At 47.9% G+C, this 14,500-nt stretch overlaps 1 protein-coding gene across 2 annotated transcripts in view; it reads left to right on the top strand.

Annotated features, from left to right (window-relative positions):
* The first annotated feature begins 2,256 nt into the window (after positions 1–2,256).
* Positions 2,257–14,500, top strand: part of VPS35L (VPS35 endosomal protein sorting factor like) — a 118,566-nt gene continuing 106,322 nt past the window's right edge. Inside the window, exons 1-3 of one of the 2 annotated variants that reach the window (XM_058569939.1) lie at positions 2,257–2,402; positions 10,169–10,268; positions 13,087–13,254. In XM_058569939.1, coding sequence (XP_058425922.1) covers positions 2,386–2,402; positions 10,169–10,268; positions 13,087–13,254 — 285 coding nt within the window. In that variant the 5' untranslated portion in view covers positions 2,257–2,385. The remainder of the gene's footprint in view (positions 2,403–10,168; positions 10,269–13,086; positions 13,255–14,500) is intronic. The other variant, XM_058569941.1, reaches the window with a different exon arrangement.

The raw sequence follows: 14,500 nt of genomic DNA, 5'->3' as shown, positions 1-14,500 counted from the left end.
CAAAGCTGCTGATTTGCACAGCTTTAAAAATCCCCTCTCGTTACTGCGTAATCTCTAATGTGAGGATAGTAAAATGCTCCTCACGGTCACCTCGTATTGAGGAGACACTGCAGTGATAATCTGCCAGGCAGTGTGGGAAGAGCCCCTCACTTGTCCTATGGCCACCCTTTAACGCATGTTGATTTCATATGCCGGGAAGAGTGGACATGACTGGAAACTCCTCATTCCTCAGACTGGGCTGAAAACAAGGTCCGCTTCTGGAGATGATGTTTTTTTTCCGTCGTGTCACTGTCCCACGAACAACCACAGACCACCACCCCCAAAACTATTACTATGAAAAGTAATAGTTATAAAAAAATAAGCAAATGGAGTTGGAATGCTTTATCTAAGGGGCCATTGGGAGCATACATATATAGGTTATAAAAATAATTTTAAAAAACAGAAGACCTTTAGTCGTCGAATACAGCAAATCAAACTGGAATATGGTGCAGTGGAGTCATTCCTTGATCAGGTTCTAAAGACAGTTTTGAAGGCAAAAATCGTGTCTAACCAAAATTATACTTGACAATGAAATACTACCTTTTCACTCATTTATTTATTTAATCTGTTCTCTCCCTGTTTTGGTTGGTTTCTCTCTGCCTCACCATTCTTCGGTTTCTTGAGGTGACTGACAAAGTTGCCACCAGAACCATGGTTTTGCTTCTCAGCCTATGGTGGGGGAAATCCCTCATTCACACTTTCCTTAAGTTTTAACAACCTGTTTCAGGATTACCTCCATTACCCAATATATGTGATATGTAACGGGTATGGATGAGTGAGGATGGGTGAATATGCTGACACGCACAAGATGCTGCTCTGCTCCACTGCCTCCTAAGTTACGTGGCACCACCCACAATTCCTACAATCCCTTATGTATCCAGAGGAACCAGTGCCACCTGGGAACTTGATAGAAATGCAGAAGCCCAGGCCCCGCCGCAGCCCTGACTCAGAAGCTGCATTTGAAGAAGATCCCCAGGTGAGTCTGGGCGCATTCAAGCGTAAGCAGCACTGCTTTACGATACGTCGCAAGTACTGTGTGTTGCCATGGGGACAGCAGCTCTGGAAACAGGATCACAGAAGGTACAATATTGCCTGTCTACTGACGGACAGCTTCAATTGAGTGCTGGCCCTTTGCCAGGGATTTTATCATCGTCTCCCTTCACCATAAAGTCAGTTATCCTAATTTCACAAATGAAGATACTAGGACTCAGCGTGCTGAAACTACATCTTCCATCAGAGGGTTGAGAGTATATTCTGTTGCCTTTTCCTGAAGAGCTCTTTCTGACAGGAGAGGAAAGGAAAAGGGAAAAAAGCGAGGGTCAGGAGCTGCCTGATTGACCAACAGTCTCCCCCATTATACGGGTTCAACTAGTAGTCCCTCTGGTTTGGAGGGAGGTCAAGTCCCGGCTGCGGCACTTCCTAGCCTTGGGCAATTCACCTTGTTTCTCCGTAATAGGTGACAATGGTATTCATTTCAGAGGTTTGCAGTGAGAAGTAAATGAAGGGGGAATGCAAAGTGCTCGGCAGAGTGCCTGACACACACTGTAAGATTTTAGTAAATGGTAGCGGTTAGGGAAATATCCCGTGACTCACTTTTTTTTTTTTTTTAAAGCAGAGAAAACACTAGAGCACATAAGTTCTGTGGTCGAAACGGATATCCACCTTCACAGAAACTCACAGCTTTGCCAATTGGGGTGAAAAGCGACCCCCAATTTCCCCATTTGGTTTAGTTCCTGTTAAAAACTGTCGTACTCGGACCCTACAGGGCCCTTAGAGACCCAGGCTGTCACGCATGGGAGGGGGACACCGGAAGTGCCCAACCTCACGACGCACACGAGGGAAGCGGCGGCCTGGGGAGGGGCGTGGCTTACCCGAGCCCCACTGCCAATTAGCCGCAAAACCGCGCGCACGCGGAACCCCAGAGACACTATTCCCACCCGCAGCCCCGGTTAGCGTTTTCGCTCCGCCGTGTCTGGATTCTTCGCCCCCACAGGGCGCAGGCAGGCTAGGCGGCCAACTGCCCTTCACGATCGCGGCGCACGTAAGCGCTCCGGCACGCCTCCCGGGCCGCCGGCTGCCCCTCACAATCATGGCGCCGGCGGACGGCGCAGCCTGGGTTCTGCGGCAGGGCGCTTGCCCCTCACAATCATGGCGCCGGCGGACGGGGCAGCCTGGGCTCTGCGGCAGGGCGCTTGCCCCTCACAATCATGGCGCCGGCGGACGGCTCAATCAGCTCTCTGCCGGGAGGCGGCCGCCCTTTACAATCATGGCGGCCGGGGCGGGGCGGGGACTGGAAGGGAAAAGAGGGCCCGCGGCCGCAGAACCAGCGGTCATGTGACTGGGAAGATGGCCGTCTTTCCGTGGTAAGGAAGCAGCGGCAGGTGGGCTTTGGGGAGGGGCTGGCCTTGGTCTTCTCTGGATCTCTGTCTCTGCGAGTGTGTATGTGACCGTGAATGGCTCTCTCTGTTGGGTGCTGGTGGAGCCTCCCACCCCACCCCGGGGTTGTCTTGACCACGGAATCCCCGGCCGCCACGCCGTGCAGAGGAGTTCTGAAGCTGCACCGCTGGGATCTTGCTTCTCTCCCCGGCCACCCCGTCCCCGCACTTTCCACGCCGCCCTCTCCATCCATTCATTCCCTACGGAAAACTCAAGTTCCCCGGCTTCCGCTTTCCCGGGAGAAGTTGGCGCGGGTTCTGGGGGCGCTGGATGCAGAGTGCTGGACTCAGCTCTGAGTCTGCGTGACTCGGGAGACCTGGCTGTTCCCGAGCTGCTCAGTTTATCTAGAGGAGACTTGCTTTGCTCATCTGTAAAATGGTCGCCATTCGTCCTGCTCTGTGCAGGGCCCTGGCTGGGCACTGAGGATGCGGAGCCCCCAGACATACTCCTTGGAGCTGATGCTTGAATGAAGCACACACAGAATAGAAGGATGTCCAAATAAGGCAATGGAGTGAGGCACAACCTTACCTGGGGGCTCCAGGAAGACTGCAGAGAGGAAGAGCCTTAAATTGGGTTTTGGAGGATGAATAGGAGCTCACCAAGCAGGAGGGAATGGCGCGTGCCAAGGCTGACAAGCCTGGCGGGGCTCTGGTGGCTGGAGTAGCTGGGAGTGGTTGGAGCTTCAGGCTCCAGCGGGAGCTGTGAGTGCATGAGGAACTCGGGCAAGTTGTGATGGTGAGAGTGGAATTATCTGAGGACATGAGCTGGCCTCTACATCTCCGGGAGATCATTTTCTGATCTTTCTCTCTAAGTGGTGTGAAGTGGTTTACAATGAATGAGTGAGCAAATGACAGTATATACAGCCCTAGACCTTAGAAATAATCAGATCCAGGGGCTGGCCTGGTGGCGCAAGCAGTTAAGTGCGCACGCTCCACTGCGGCAGCCTGGGGTTCACCGCCCAGGATCCCGGTCGTGCATTGACGCACCACTTGTCAAGCCATGCTGTGGTGGTGTCCCATATAAAGTGGAGGAAGAGGGGCATGGATGTTAGCCCAGGGCCAGTCTTCCTCAGCAAAAAAAAAAAAAGAGGAGGACTGGCAGATGTTAGCACAAGGCTGATCATCCTCACAAAAGAAAAAAAAAAAAGAAAGAATCAGATCCAACCTCTGGTTTTATGCTTGATGAACAGCTGTCTTCCTGATTCCCTTATCTTCCTTCAAAAGCAGTGACACACGAAATCAGGATTGGATGCCCCTGAGCACTTCCACGCTGAGTTTTCTTTGACCTAGTCATGCCAAGCACTTTTTAAGGAATCATTAAGGCTTAAACACAAAAAAACATGAGAAACATCTGGCTTCAGTGAACTTATCTGGAATTTTGTCACCAGAAAATCCAGGAAGATGCTATTTTAACCTCTGCGTACCAGTACGTTTTTACCTTTGGTATTTTTACTTTAAATTACAGAGAGAAGTGCCATAAGCCTTTTAGCATCTAGGGTCTCTGAAGGTTCCAATCTGGCTGTGCTCTAGACGTTTCTCCGTGTGGTAGTGCTTGTTCATCTTTGTTTCCCCACCAGAATTGTTGGTCCTAAAATTAAAGGGACTGAGTTTTAACTATCATTGTATTTCCGGTGCCTGGCATGGAGCTTGGCAGATAGTAGATGCTCAGTAATATTTATGAATGAATGAGGAAACTGAGGAGGCCCACAGAGGAGAAATGTGTTCCTGCCATTAAATTGGACACTTACCGATGTGCTAAGTGTTTAATGCGCAGCATCTCATTTAATCCTCGTAACATCCCCATTTTTCAGATGAGGAAATGGAGGCAGAGAGATGAGGCAGTTTAAAGTCATAGCCGGCAAGAAGAGCTGAGTGGGAGCCCAGAGCCTGCGATCCTAATCATTATGGTTAGCTGGACCTCCTCCAGTCTAGCTCCTGGGCTGAGGTTTGCGGGTTGCAGGGCTCCCCAAGTCCTGCCGTGTTGTCATGTATCCCCCCAGGGTGCCCATTTTCACCCACACTTTTTGTTGTCTCTGATATAGTTCGGCCTGGCCTAACATGCAAGATGTCCAGTACATCATGGATCACATTTCCTGTCCAATCCTGTGGTAATAGCACCTTTAAAAAAAACTACGCCTTGGGGGCCGGCCCGGTGGTGTAGCGGTTAAGTTCGCATGCTCCGCTTCAGTGGCCAGCTGGGGGTTCGCAGGTTCAGATCCCAGGCATGGACCTACACACCGCTCATCAAGCCGTGCTGTGGCTCATCAGCCATGCTGTGGTGGCGTCCCACATACAAGATAGAGGAAGATGGGCACAGATGTTAGCTCAGGGCCAGTCTTCTTCACTGAAAAAAATAATACCCTCTGGAGTCAGAATTTCTGCATCATTTTAGGACTTTTTTAGGGAGGAGGGTATATTGTGATGGTGGGAGAAAAAACTGTGGCCCAATTATGTCATTAATAAATTAAAAATCACTTGAGAATTAAAATAGCTGACAAAAAGCATTTGATGGATTTCGGCATTTCCAGTATAAGGAGATTAATTTGAAAACTGGTAGTGGAATTCTATGTATCCATATTATCAGATGTAAATAAAAATAGGGAGTTGTCACCCTTTAATGTGCGTAAATCACATGCGTGGGGATTTTGTTCAAGTGCGGATCCTGATTCTGTGGGTCTGGGGTATTTCAGCACTCCGCCGTTGATGCCCTTGCTGGTGACCTCTGCACCACATTGGAGTGGCCAGGGGCCAGCGCCAGCCAGGAACAGAGGTGTAAATGTTGGCCTTTTTTCTGGGGTGACTACCACGGAGGTTGAGGAGCCTCTTGCGCTGCTGGGAGCTGGGATTATGGGGATTTTTACCAGCTGTATCAGCTATTAGCAGGAAAAACAGGAGTTTTGAGAAAATGCCCACTGGAGGTCGCTGTTGTCCTGACCAAAAACCCAGGCATAGAAGAAAATGCTTTACCGTCTCAAACTGCAGGAAATGCTGAGGGGCAGAGAGCAAATTTGAGGAAATCATGGAAGAAAGTGATAGAAAAATCAAAATACAGCAATCTGACATGGATTTTCGGGAAGCGTCAGTGTGTCCATCCCTTTTTTCTTTTTAGGTTTTTTCCAGAAGCAGTATTTTTTCCCCAAAGAATTCCCTCCCCTCAAACTTTCAAAGAAAAATCATTTCAAAACTTGGTCCTTTATGGGGTGGCCCGGTGGCGCAGCGGTTAAGCGCGCGTGCTCCGCTGTGGCGGCCCTGGGTTCGCGGCGGCCCAAGGTTCGCGGGTTCCGATCCCGGGCACTCACCGACGCACTGCTTGTCAAGCCATGCTGTGGCGGCGTCCCATATAAAGTGGAGGAAGATGGGCATGGATGTTAGCCCAGGGCCAGTCTTCCTCAGCAAAAAGAGGAGGATTGGCAGATGTTAGCTCAGGGCCGATCTTCCTCAGAAAGCAAAAATAAAAAACAAATAAAGTTGAATGTTAGTATAGCCTCTAAAAAAAAAAAACTTGGTCCTTTAAAAAAAAAAGAAAGGACAATTGCTTAATTTTTCAAGTTCTCAAGGTGACCTGTAGATGATTTATAGAACTACTGGATCTGAGACACGGTCTGCCTGAGTTTGCATCTGTGTCTCTCACTTGCTCACCTCTCCCAAGTTACCAACGCTCTAACAGCCTCAGCTCCTCCATCTGAGAAATGGGCATAATCATAGTTCCTGCCACAGAGGATTGATCAAATGAGGAAATGGAGGTAAAGGGGTTGGCCTGGATCCCAGTATGTAGTAAGCACGTAATAAATGAGAACTATTATTTAATTTTTGCATATCAAATCATATTGCTGTTTTGATAATAGTGCTTTTCTCAGCTGTTGATTGATTTGTTAATAATTATTATAGGGATGAAAAACACATTTGCAACGGAGTTTCAAGTCCGATTACATTTCTACTCACTATGAAATTAACCTTTCTAAATTCTATTTTTCTTTATAACGGATAAAGTTAAGAGTGAACTGAAAGGAGGAAAAGTGTAATTTGATTTTTAAAACTCCATTATGGCTGTTGCTGACTATAATTCAATTTATTTATTCTGGGGGGTTTTGTCTTATAAATCAAAGATTGGCTGATAACATTAAAAGGAGTTTGGAAGAATATTTCATAAATGACTTCAACTGCAATGTTTTGGAAGGTGAAGACAGTGTATATTATGTGAACGTGACCCAGAGGGACTAGACATATATTGTGGTAGAGATTTTCCTTAAAAAAAAAAGCAAACGTAGAGGCTGGTCCCTATTACTAACTAGCCTTTCTCCTCTCCTTCACTGAAAGCCAAGTTTATTTAGAAAGGGATGGAAATGAAATGACATGGGAGCTCAGTTCTCTTGTGCTGAGTTGGGTTTCTGGGTTAGTCGGGGATATTGAGTAAAGCTGACTATAATTACATGGCACAGTTATGGTTAGGGTCTTAGTATTTCATGCAAATATTAATGAAGTCACAGGGGTGGGGCTGGGGGGTGGGAGGGATGAATTCAAGGGATTTGCGTGCCAAGGGATGAAGTGGCCAGCCTCCTGTACTTGTTGAGTTGTTTCTTTCCCTAAAATGGAGGGGCGGGGGCAGGAATTGTCCTCTGTGCCCAGAAAAGCTGCTTTTCTGGAAGGTGATATTTTACAAATGGGAAGTGCCCGTGTCTTTTGTTAAAGAACAAATGTTATTCACGAGACCTGGGGTGGCTGAGGATTGGGGTGCCGGAATTCGGGGAGTGGAGCCCCCAATGTGAGGTGGCATCGGTAGCCCACAGGCCCTGGCTCTCCTGGCCTGTGATGGGAGGGCCAGCCCCGGCCAACACGTTTTCTTATTTCTTTCAAGATGGATAGGCTGAGAATTTTCCTTTTTTTTTTTTCTTTGTGAGGAAGATCAGCCCTGAGCTAACATCCATGCCAATCCTCCTCTTTTTGCTGAGGAAGACCGGCTCTGAGCTAACATCTATTGCCAATTCTCCTCCTTTTTTTTCCCCAAAGCCCCAGTAGATAGTTGTATGTCATAGTTGTACATCCTTCTAGTTGCTGTATGTGGAGCGCGGCCTCAGCATGGCTGGAGAGGCGGTGCGTCAGTGTGCGCCCGGGATCCGAACCCGGGCTGCCAGTAGCGGAGCGTGCGCACTTAACCACTAAGCCACGGGGCCGGCCCAAATTTTTAAGTTTTGTTTCCGTTTTGATTAGCCATTCCGCCTTTAAGTCATTTGTCTCTTCTCCCGTTTTACCGTAAGCATTCAAGAGAAGCGAAGCTGCTCCTTCCACACTTTGCTTAGAAGTTTCCTCAGCCAAATATCCAGTTTCATCGCTCACGAGTTTTACCTTCCACAAAACACTGGGACACCAACACAATTCAGCCAAGCTTTTTGCCCCTTTAAACAAGAATCGCTTTTCCTCTGGTTTCCTTCTGAGGCCTCAACAGGATGACCTTTATCCCCATATTTCTGCCAACATTCTGTTGGCAACCACTTAGGTATTATTTAAGGAGACTGAAGCTTTCTCTACAGCTCTCCTCTTCTGAACCCTCACTGGAGTAGCCCTTAACAGGCCGTTCACAGCAATGGCTTTTTCTAGCAGGTTCTTCAGAACTCTTCCAGCCTCCATCCATTATCCAGTTCCAAAGCCACTTCCACATTTTTAGGTGTTTGTTACAGCAGCACCCCACTCCCGGTACCAATTTTCTATCTTAATCTGTTTGGGCTGCTACAGTAAAATACCGGAGACCGTGTAACTTATGCGCAACACAGCTTTGTTCCTCGCAGTTCTGGAGGCTGGAAGTCTAGGATTGTGGCGCCAGCATGGACAGGGGAAGGCCCTCTTCCTGGTTCATATCTGGTGCCTTTTCACTGTGTCCTCACGTGGTGGAAGGGGCTGGGGAGCTCTCTGGACCCTCTTTTGTGTGGGCACTAATCCCATCCAGAGGATTCCACCCTCATAACCTAATTACCTCCCGAAGGCCTCACCTCCTCATACCATCACCTTTGGGGGTTAGGATTTCAACCTGTGAATTTGGGGGACATAAACATTCAGACCATAGCACCTCTCCTGCCTTTTATGTTCTCATTGTCATGCATTTTAATTCGACATGTATTTTAAACACTATACATTATTTTTTGCAGTCAGTATTCATTTAGTTTTACCCACACCTTTATCTTTTGTTACTCTTTAGTTTATACATGTATGTGTATATATATACACACATAATTAAATATCTCTCTCTATATTTTTTGCTTTCAACTGGAATCATTTACTTTTTGCCCTCAGCATTTTTGTTTGTTTGTTTTAATTTAATGTGTGGCTCTGCTGCTGCTGTTCTCAGATTTTCTTTGACTGGAAACTTCTTTCATTTGCCCATACATTTGAAGGATAGTTTCACTAGGTGTAGAATTCTTGGTTGGCGATTTTTCTTTCATTATATACTTTAAAGGTGTCATTCCTTTGTCTCCTGGCTCTCATCTCTGTGCAGAGACAATAATCTTATTGTTGTCCTTTGAAAATGATGTATCTTTTTTCCTTTTAAGACATCCCCTCGCTTTAGTTTTTAGCGGTTTTACTATGAAGGCCCTGAGTGTGGTTGTTTTTGTACTGGTTTAGCTCGGGGCGCAGGTGTTCCTTGAATCTGTAGTTTGATGTCTTTCTTCAGTTTGGGAAGAATTTCAGCTATCGTCTCTTCAAATGCCGCTCCTGTCCATTCTTTCTCTCTTCCCCTTTGGGCTTCCAATTGTGTGTGTGTTAGACCTTTTCTTTGTGTCCCTCTGTCTTTCACACTCTTTTCTGTGCTGCCCACCTTCCGTGTGAGCTCCCTCTCCCCTTTTATTTTGCATCTCACTAGTCCCCTCACTTGCTAAGCCCCCACAAGACTGATGTACGCTCTCTGCTCCTCATCTGTGTTCTGCTTGGCCCCTCACAGCTTAATTGGCGAATACTTTGAGGGGAGGCCAGGCTGGATTCTCACTTCTCTGCACTCTCTTCTCTTCAGAAGCTCTTCCTTCAAGCCCTAGCTGTCTCGATAGGCCTGACCCTAATTTCTCTCCCCAGCCCCGAGAGTGTTCCTTAAAGCCCTTGGCCGCTCTGCCTCCTGGCAGCCGCCCTCTGCCGGGCTTCAGCCGCTCGTCCCGTGCCAGGAATCAGCAAATGCCCCATGAGGGAAAGCTGGGCAAGGAAAGTTGGCTTCACCGCAGTGAGCTTGCCTCTGCTCTGGTGTCTGGCCTTGCAGGTCTTGTGTACCCTGGCAGCTCCTTAGACCTTCAAAGTGATTGTTAAAATTTTTTTATTTAGCCTCTCTTGCTAGTCTTGGAAGAAATACTGTTCAGGGGCCGGCCCAGTGGCGTAAGTGGTTAAGTGAGCGTGCTCTGCTGCGGCGGCCTGGGGTTCGCCAGTTCAGATCCCGGGTGCGCACCGATGTACTGCTTGTTGAGCCATGCTGTGGTGGCGTCCCATATAAAGTAGAGGAAGATGGACACGGATGTTAGCCCAGGGCCAATCTTCCTCAGCAAAAAAAAGAGGAGGATTGGCATCAGATGTTAGCTCAGGGCTGATCTTGCTCACACACAAAAAAAGAAATACTGTTCCACTATAAACCACTTCATTATTGAGGAAGTCTCAGCAAAAAGTGTTTAGTGTGTTGTGTATCTCCATCAATTAACTGGTGTCCGGGGTTTGCTCTTCACCAGGCATTCCAGGAATAGGAACTACAAGGCTGAATTTGCATCATGCCGGTTGGAGGCTGTGCCACTGGAGTTTGGAGACTATCACCCATTGAAGCCCATAACTGTAAGTGTTGTCAAGGGCCTTTCTAAATTATATTCCAGAAAATTATAGGTGGTGTTCCTAGGTCTTTTCTGTTTTGCCTGCAATAGCCTCTTTGCATATTTAAATCAACCGGTTTATTCCCTGCCCCATTTTTGTGATGTTTTCCTCACCCACCATCATTTTTATTCTCCCTTTCTCGTATTAGTGAGGTTGTCAGGAGTATGGGATGGGCTTGTTCCTGATTTGGAGGTGTAAATAAAATATATCTTGCTTCTTAATTGGCCTGTTTGGAATACTAAGAATCACTCTACCAGCATAGGGTGCTGCCTGAACAGCATCATTGTCTGTGAGTTTATTTTAAAAAACAAAACAGGGCCGGCCCGGTGGCTTAGCGGTTAAGTGCACGCGCTCCGCTGCTGGCGGCCCGGGTTCGGATCCCAGGCGTGCACCGACGTACCGCTTCTCCGGCCATGCTGAGGCCGCGTCCCACATACAGCAACTAGAGGGATGTGCAGCTATGACATACAACTATCTGCTGGGGCTTTGGGGGAAAAAAATAAATAAATAAAATCTTTAAAAAAAAAAAATAAATAAAGTTTAAAAAAAAAAACAAAAAAAACAAAACAAAACAAAACAAAACAGAAAGCAGGCAAGAGATGAGATGGTCCCTCTCTTGTGGGTGAGCACTCTTTATTAGCAAGTAATAGAAACTGTGTGGTTGTCAGCGTGGGTGGAGATGAGATTGACAGACAGATGCCAGTGGATATCGAGAACACAAAGTTTCTTAATGGCAGAGGACCTGAGAACTCATAGAGGTGATTACGTAAAGCAGGAGGTCACAAGACTGAGCTGTGGTTTTCCAGGGCCCCCAGAGTCCCCATGGGCTTGTGCGGCTGTTGCTGACCCACCAGTGAGTTGGTTCCATTCTTAGCAGCTCACTCCCCACGCGGTAACGGACTATGCAGCAGCTCTAAGCTCACAGCCTGCTGGCTCAGCAACACAACAGCAGGGAGAATCTCTTCTCCAGCAGTTTTCGTTTACCCAGTTGGGTTATGTGTCCCTCTGTGAACCAACCCTGGTGACCTAGGTGACCCTAGGCTGACGGGGTTGGAGCTAGTGCCCGCTCTGGGAAGTGGGAGCCGAGTCCACCCCACCAAGCCTGCAGGAGCTGAGAGTCGGTGAGGGCTGCTTTCCCAAAGAAAGTTTGGCCTGTTGAGCCTGGGAGATGGAGGAATGGATGCCAGGCAGACCCAAATGACAAGTGTGCACTAGTGAGAGGAGCTTTGCCCAGTTACCCGGGGTTAGTGTCATACCCCACAGGTTTAGGGCAAGGTGTTCAATGAGACTGCCCTTGCTTCAGACACCAGCTGCAAATGGTCCCCAGGCTGCCTGCACTTCTGACCAGCTGGCTACAAATCCTAGGATTTCCCCAGGCCCCCTCAGGTTTGGTAATTTGCTAGAACAACTCACAGAACTCAGGAAGGTGCCATACTTACACTTATACTTTTATTATAAAGGATACAAACGAGGGACCAGTCAAATTAGGAGACACATAGGGCGAGTGGGACGGTCCCGAATGCAGAGCTTCCATGCCCTCTGCCCGTGGAATCAGGGTGCATCACCTCCCGGTACATGGTGTGTTCACCGCTTAGGAAGCTCCATCAAGCTCTCGTGTCCAAACTTGTTATTGGGGTTTCATTACGTAGGCATGATGGAGTGGTTCCTTGGCCAGGTGATTGAAGCCCCAAACCCTCCAGTCATATGCTTGGTCTTGGTTGTGACCAGTCCCCATGCTGTATCATCTCGTCAGCATAAACTCAGGTGTGTTCAGGGGCTCATGAATGACAGCTGCTCCAAGGACTTAGTCTCCTTTCCAGGAATCAGGGACAGAGGCTAGTCAAATTCTCTTTTATCCAACACACTGTCTCCTTCATTGTGTTACACGTCTCTCCCCCCTCTCCCCTTCTCCCCCTCTCCCCCTCTCCCCCTCTCCCTCTCTCCCTCTCTCCCTCTCTCTCTCTCTCTCTCTCCTGGTTTCTCTGCTTCCCCGTGGACACATGCTCAAAGTGTCCATCACTGTCCCTCGGCCCCTGGGTTTTCATAGCTTCCTCATTTAAAAAGGAGTGAAGCCCAACTAGTCCTTCTGGATGTTGATCCTGAATTTTCAGCAGAGAGACTCTGGTTGGATCCTCTTGGCTCAGGGTTTCACCCCGGTCATCACCTGAAGTCAGGGAGGGATGGGGGCGAATGGAACAAAAACATGGCTTCACTCGCCAACACCCCCACCCGCCCCTCAACACATACACCAGGACATGGCATTGGAAGAAGTTCTCCAGAAAGGGAGGAGTTGGGCGGTCACTGCTTTGTGGAGATGAGGTGGCCATGCAGAGCCATGGAGACTGTTTTCAGAGTGCCGTGACCCTGGGATCTCACGTACCCTGGTTCATGACCCTGTCTGGACCATTGCTGCAAGATGCAAATTCTGATGCAATGGGTCTGGGGTAGGGCTCGAGAGTCTACATTTTTTATAAGCTCCTAGGTGACGTGGATGCTGCTTCCAGGGACCACACTTGGGGTAAGAAGGCCCTGCAGGAATGCAGTTACATCACCATCTTCTGAATCATAGTGGCCCTGTCTCTTCCTTCCTTACCCTAGCCTCCCACCTTCCCTTCCTCCACAGCTGGGATTCTGAGTCATGTCAATTGGTCACAAAAATAAGCGTCCCTGCAGCAGAGGAACAGTCGGTTCACCTAACGGAATGAGGGAAACCCCATTTGAGTGTTTCGTTGGGAAAAGTCATAGGCGATTTCTGTTTGACCTCCACAAATTTTCCCCACAGGTCACGGAGTCAAAGACAAAGAAAGTGAGCCGGAAGGGAAGCACATCTTCCACGTCCTCCTCGTCCTCCAGCTCCGTGGTGGACCCGCTGAGCAGCGTCCTGGATGGGACCGACCCCCTCTCCATGTTTGCAGCCACTGCTGACCCCGCAGCCATGGCGGCTGCCACGGTAACACTCCCCACCAGTTGTCGTCCAGCTGGTGATCGGTCCTGCGGGTGGGGTGTTTTCATCTGTTTGCTTTTAAATTTCACAAGTAATGCACGAGTGGGTTCTGGTTTTAGTAATTCAAATAATCCGGATGTCCACAGGGTACGGCTTGTGGAGGACGACACTGCCAGTGAGAGGCTGGTGTCAGTCCTGGAACCTTCTTCCTTTTTTTTTTTTTTAAACATTTTAAAATTCTTTATTTTAATTTTACTCTTTTTATAATTCTTTCTTTTGGATTTATTTTTATGTAATTACATAAGTAATTCACTAATTACTTATGTAAGAGAGAAACATTACAGATGAACTCCTGTGACCAAATCCCTTCATTCTGTTTACCACCCTGGAGGTCATCAGTGTTATCAGTGTAATGTGTATTCTATACTTTTTCTTTGTATTTTCATAGGTATTTAGGTCAATAATTTCTGAGCATTTACATACAAGGTGATATATAAATAACAACAACAACAGTAATAGTATCAGCTTATTGTGTGGCAGGCACTTTCTGAGTTTAGTTCTCATACTGCCCTGTGAGAGGGGTATTATAATCCTCATTTAAAGAGGATTATAATGGAAGAATAGAGATGCTTAGTCACGTCCACGCTGGAATTCAAGCCCGGCCTGTCTGACTTCAGAATCCACGCTCTCAACCATCGTTCTATGCTGGCGTTGCATACATCTCTTTACTATTTTTTTTTTTTTTTTTTTTACATAAATTGAACTGTGTTTTTTTTCTTTCTTTCTTTTTTTTTTTTTGTGAGGAAGATCAGCCCTGAGCTAACATCCATGCTAATCTTCCTCTTTTTGCTGAGGAAGACTGGCTCTGAGCTAACATCTATTGCCAACCTCCTCCTCCTTTTTTCTCCCCAAAGCCCCAGTAGATAGTTATATGTCGTAGTTGCACATCCTTCTAGTTGCTGTATGTGGGACTCGGCCTCAGCATGGCCGGAGAAGCGGTGCGTTGGTGCGCGCCCAGGATCCGAACCCGGGCCGCCAGTAGCGGAACATGCGCGCTTAACTGCCAAGCCATGGAGCCGGCCCTAAATTGAACTATGTTTATGCTTTTTTTTTTTTCTGAAGAAGATTGGCGCTGAGTTAACATCCGCTGCCAATCTTCCTCTTTTTTCACTTGAGAAAGACTAGCCCTGAGCTAACATCTGTGCCGGTCTTCCTCCACTTTGTATGTGGGATGCCTCCACAGCATGGCTGA

Source organism: Diceros bicornis, chromosome 26 (genome assembly GCF_020826845.1).
Source record: "Diceros bicornis minor isolate mBicDic1 chromosome 26, mDicBic1.mat.cur, whole genome shotgun sequence".
In the NCBI taxonomy this organism is placed as follows: Eukaryota; Metazoa; Chordata; class Mammalia; order Perissodactyla; family Rhinocerotidae; genus Diceros; species Diceros bicornis.
This window is presented reverse-complemented; position numbering and strand designations above follow the sequence as displayed.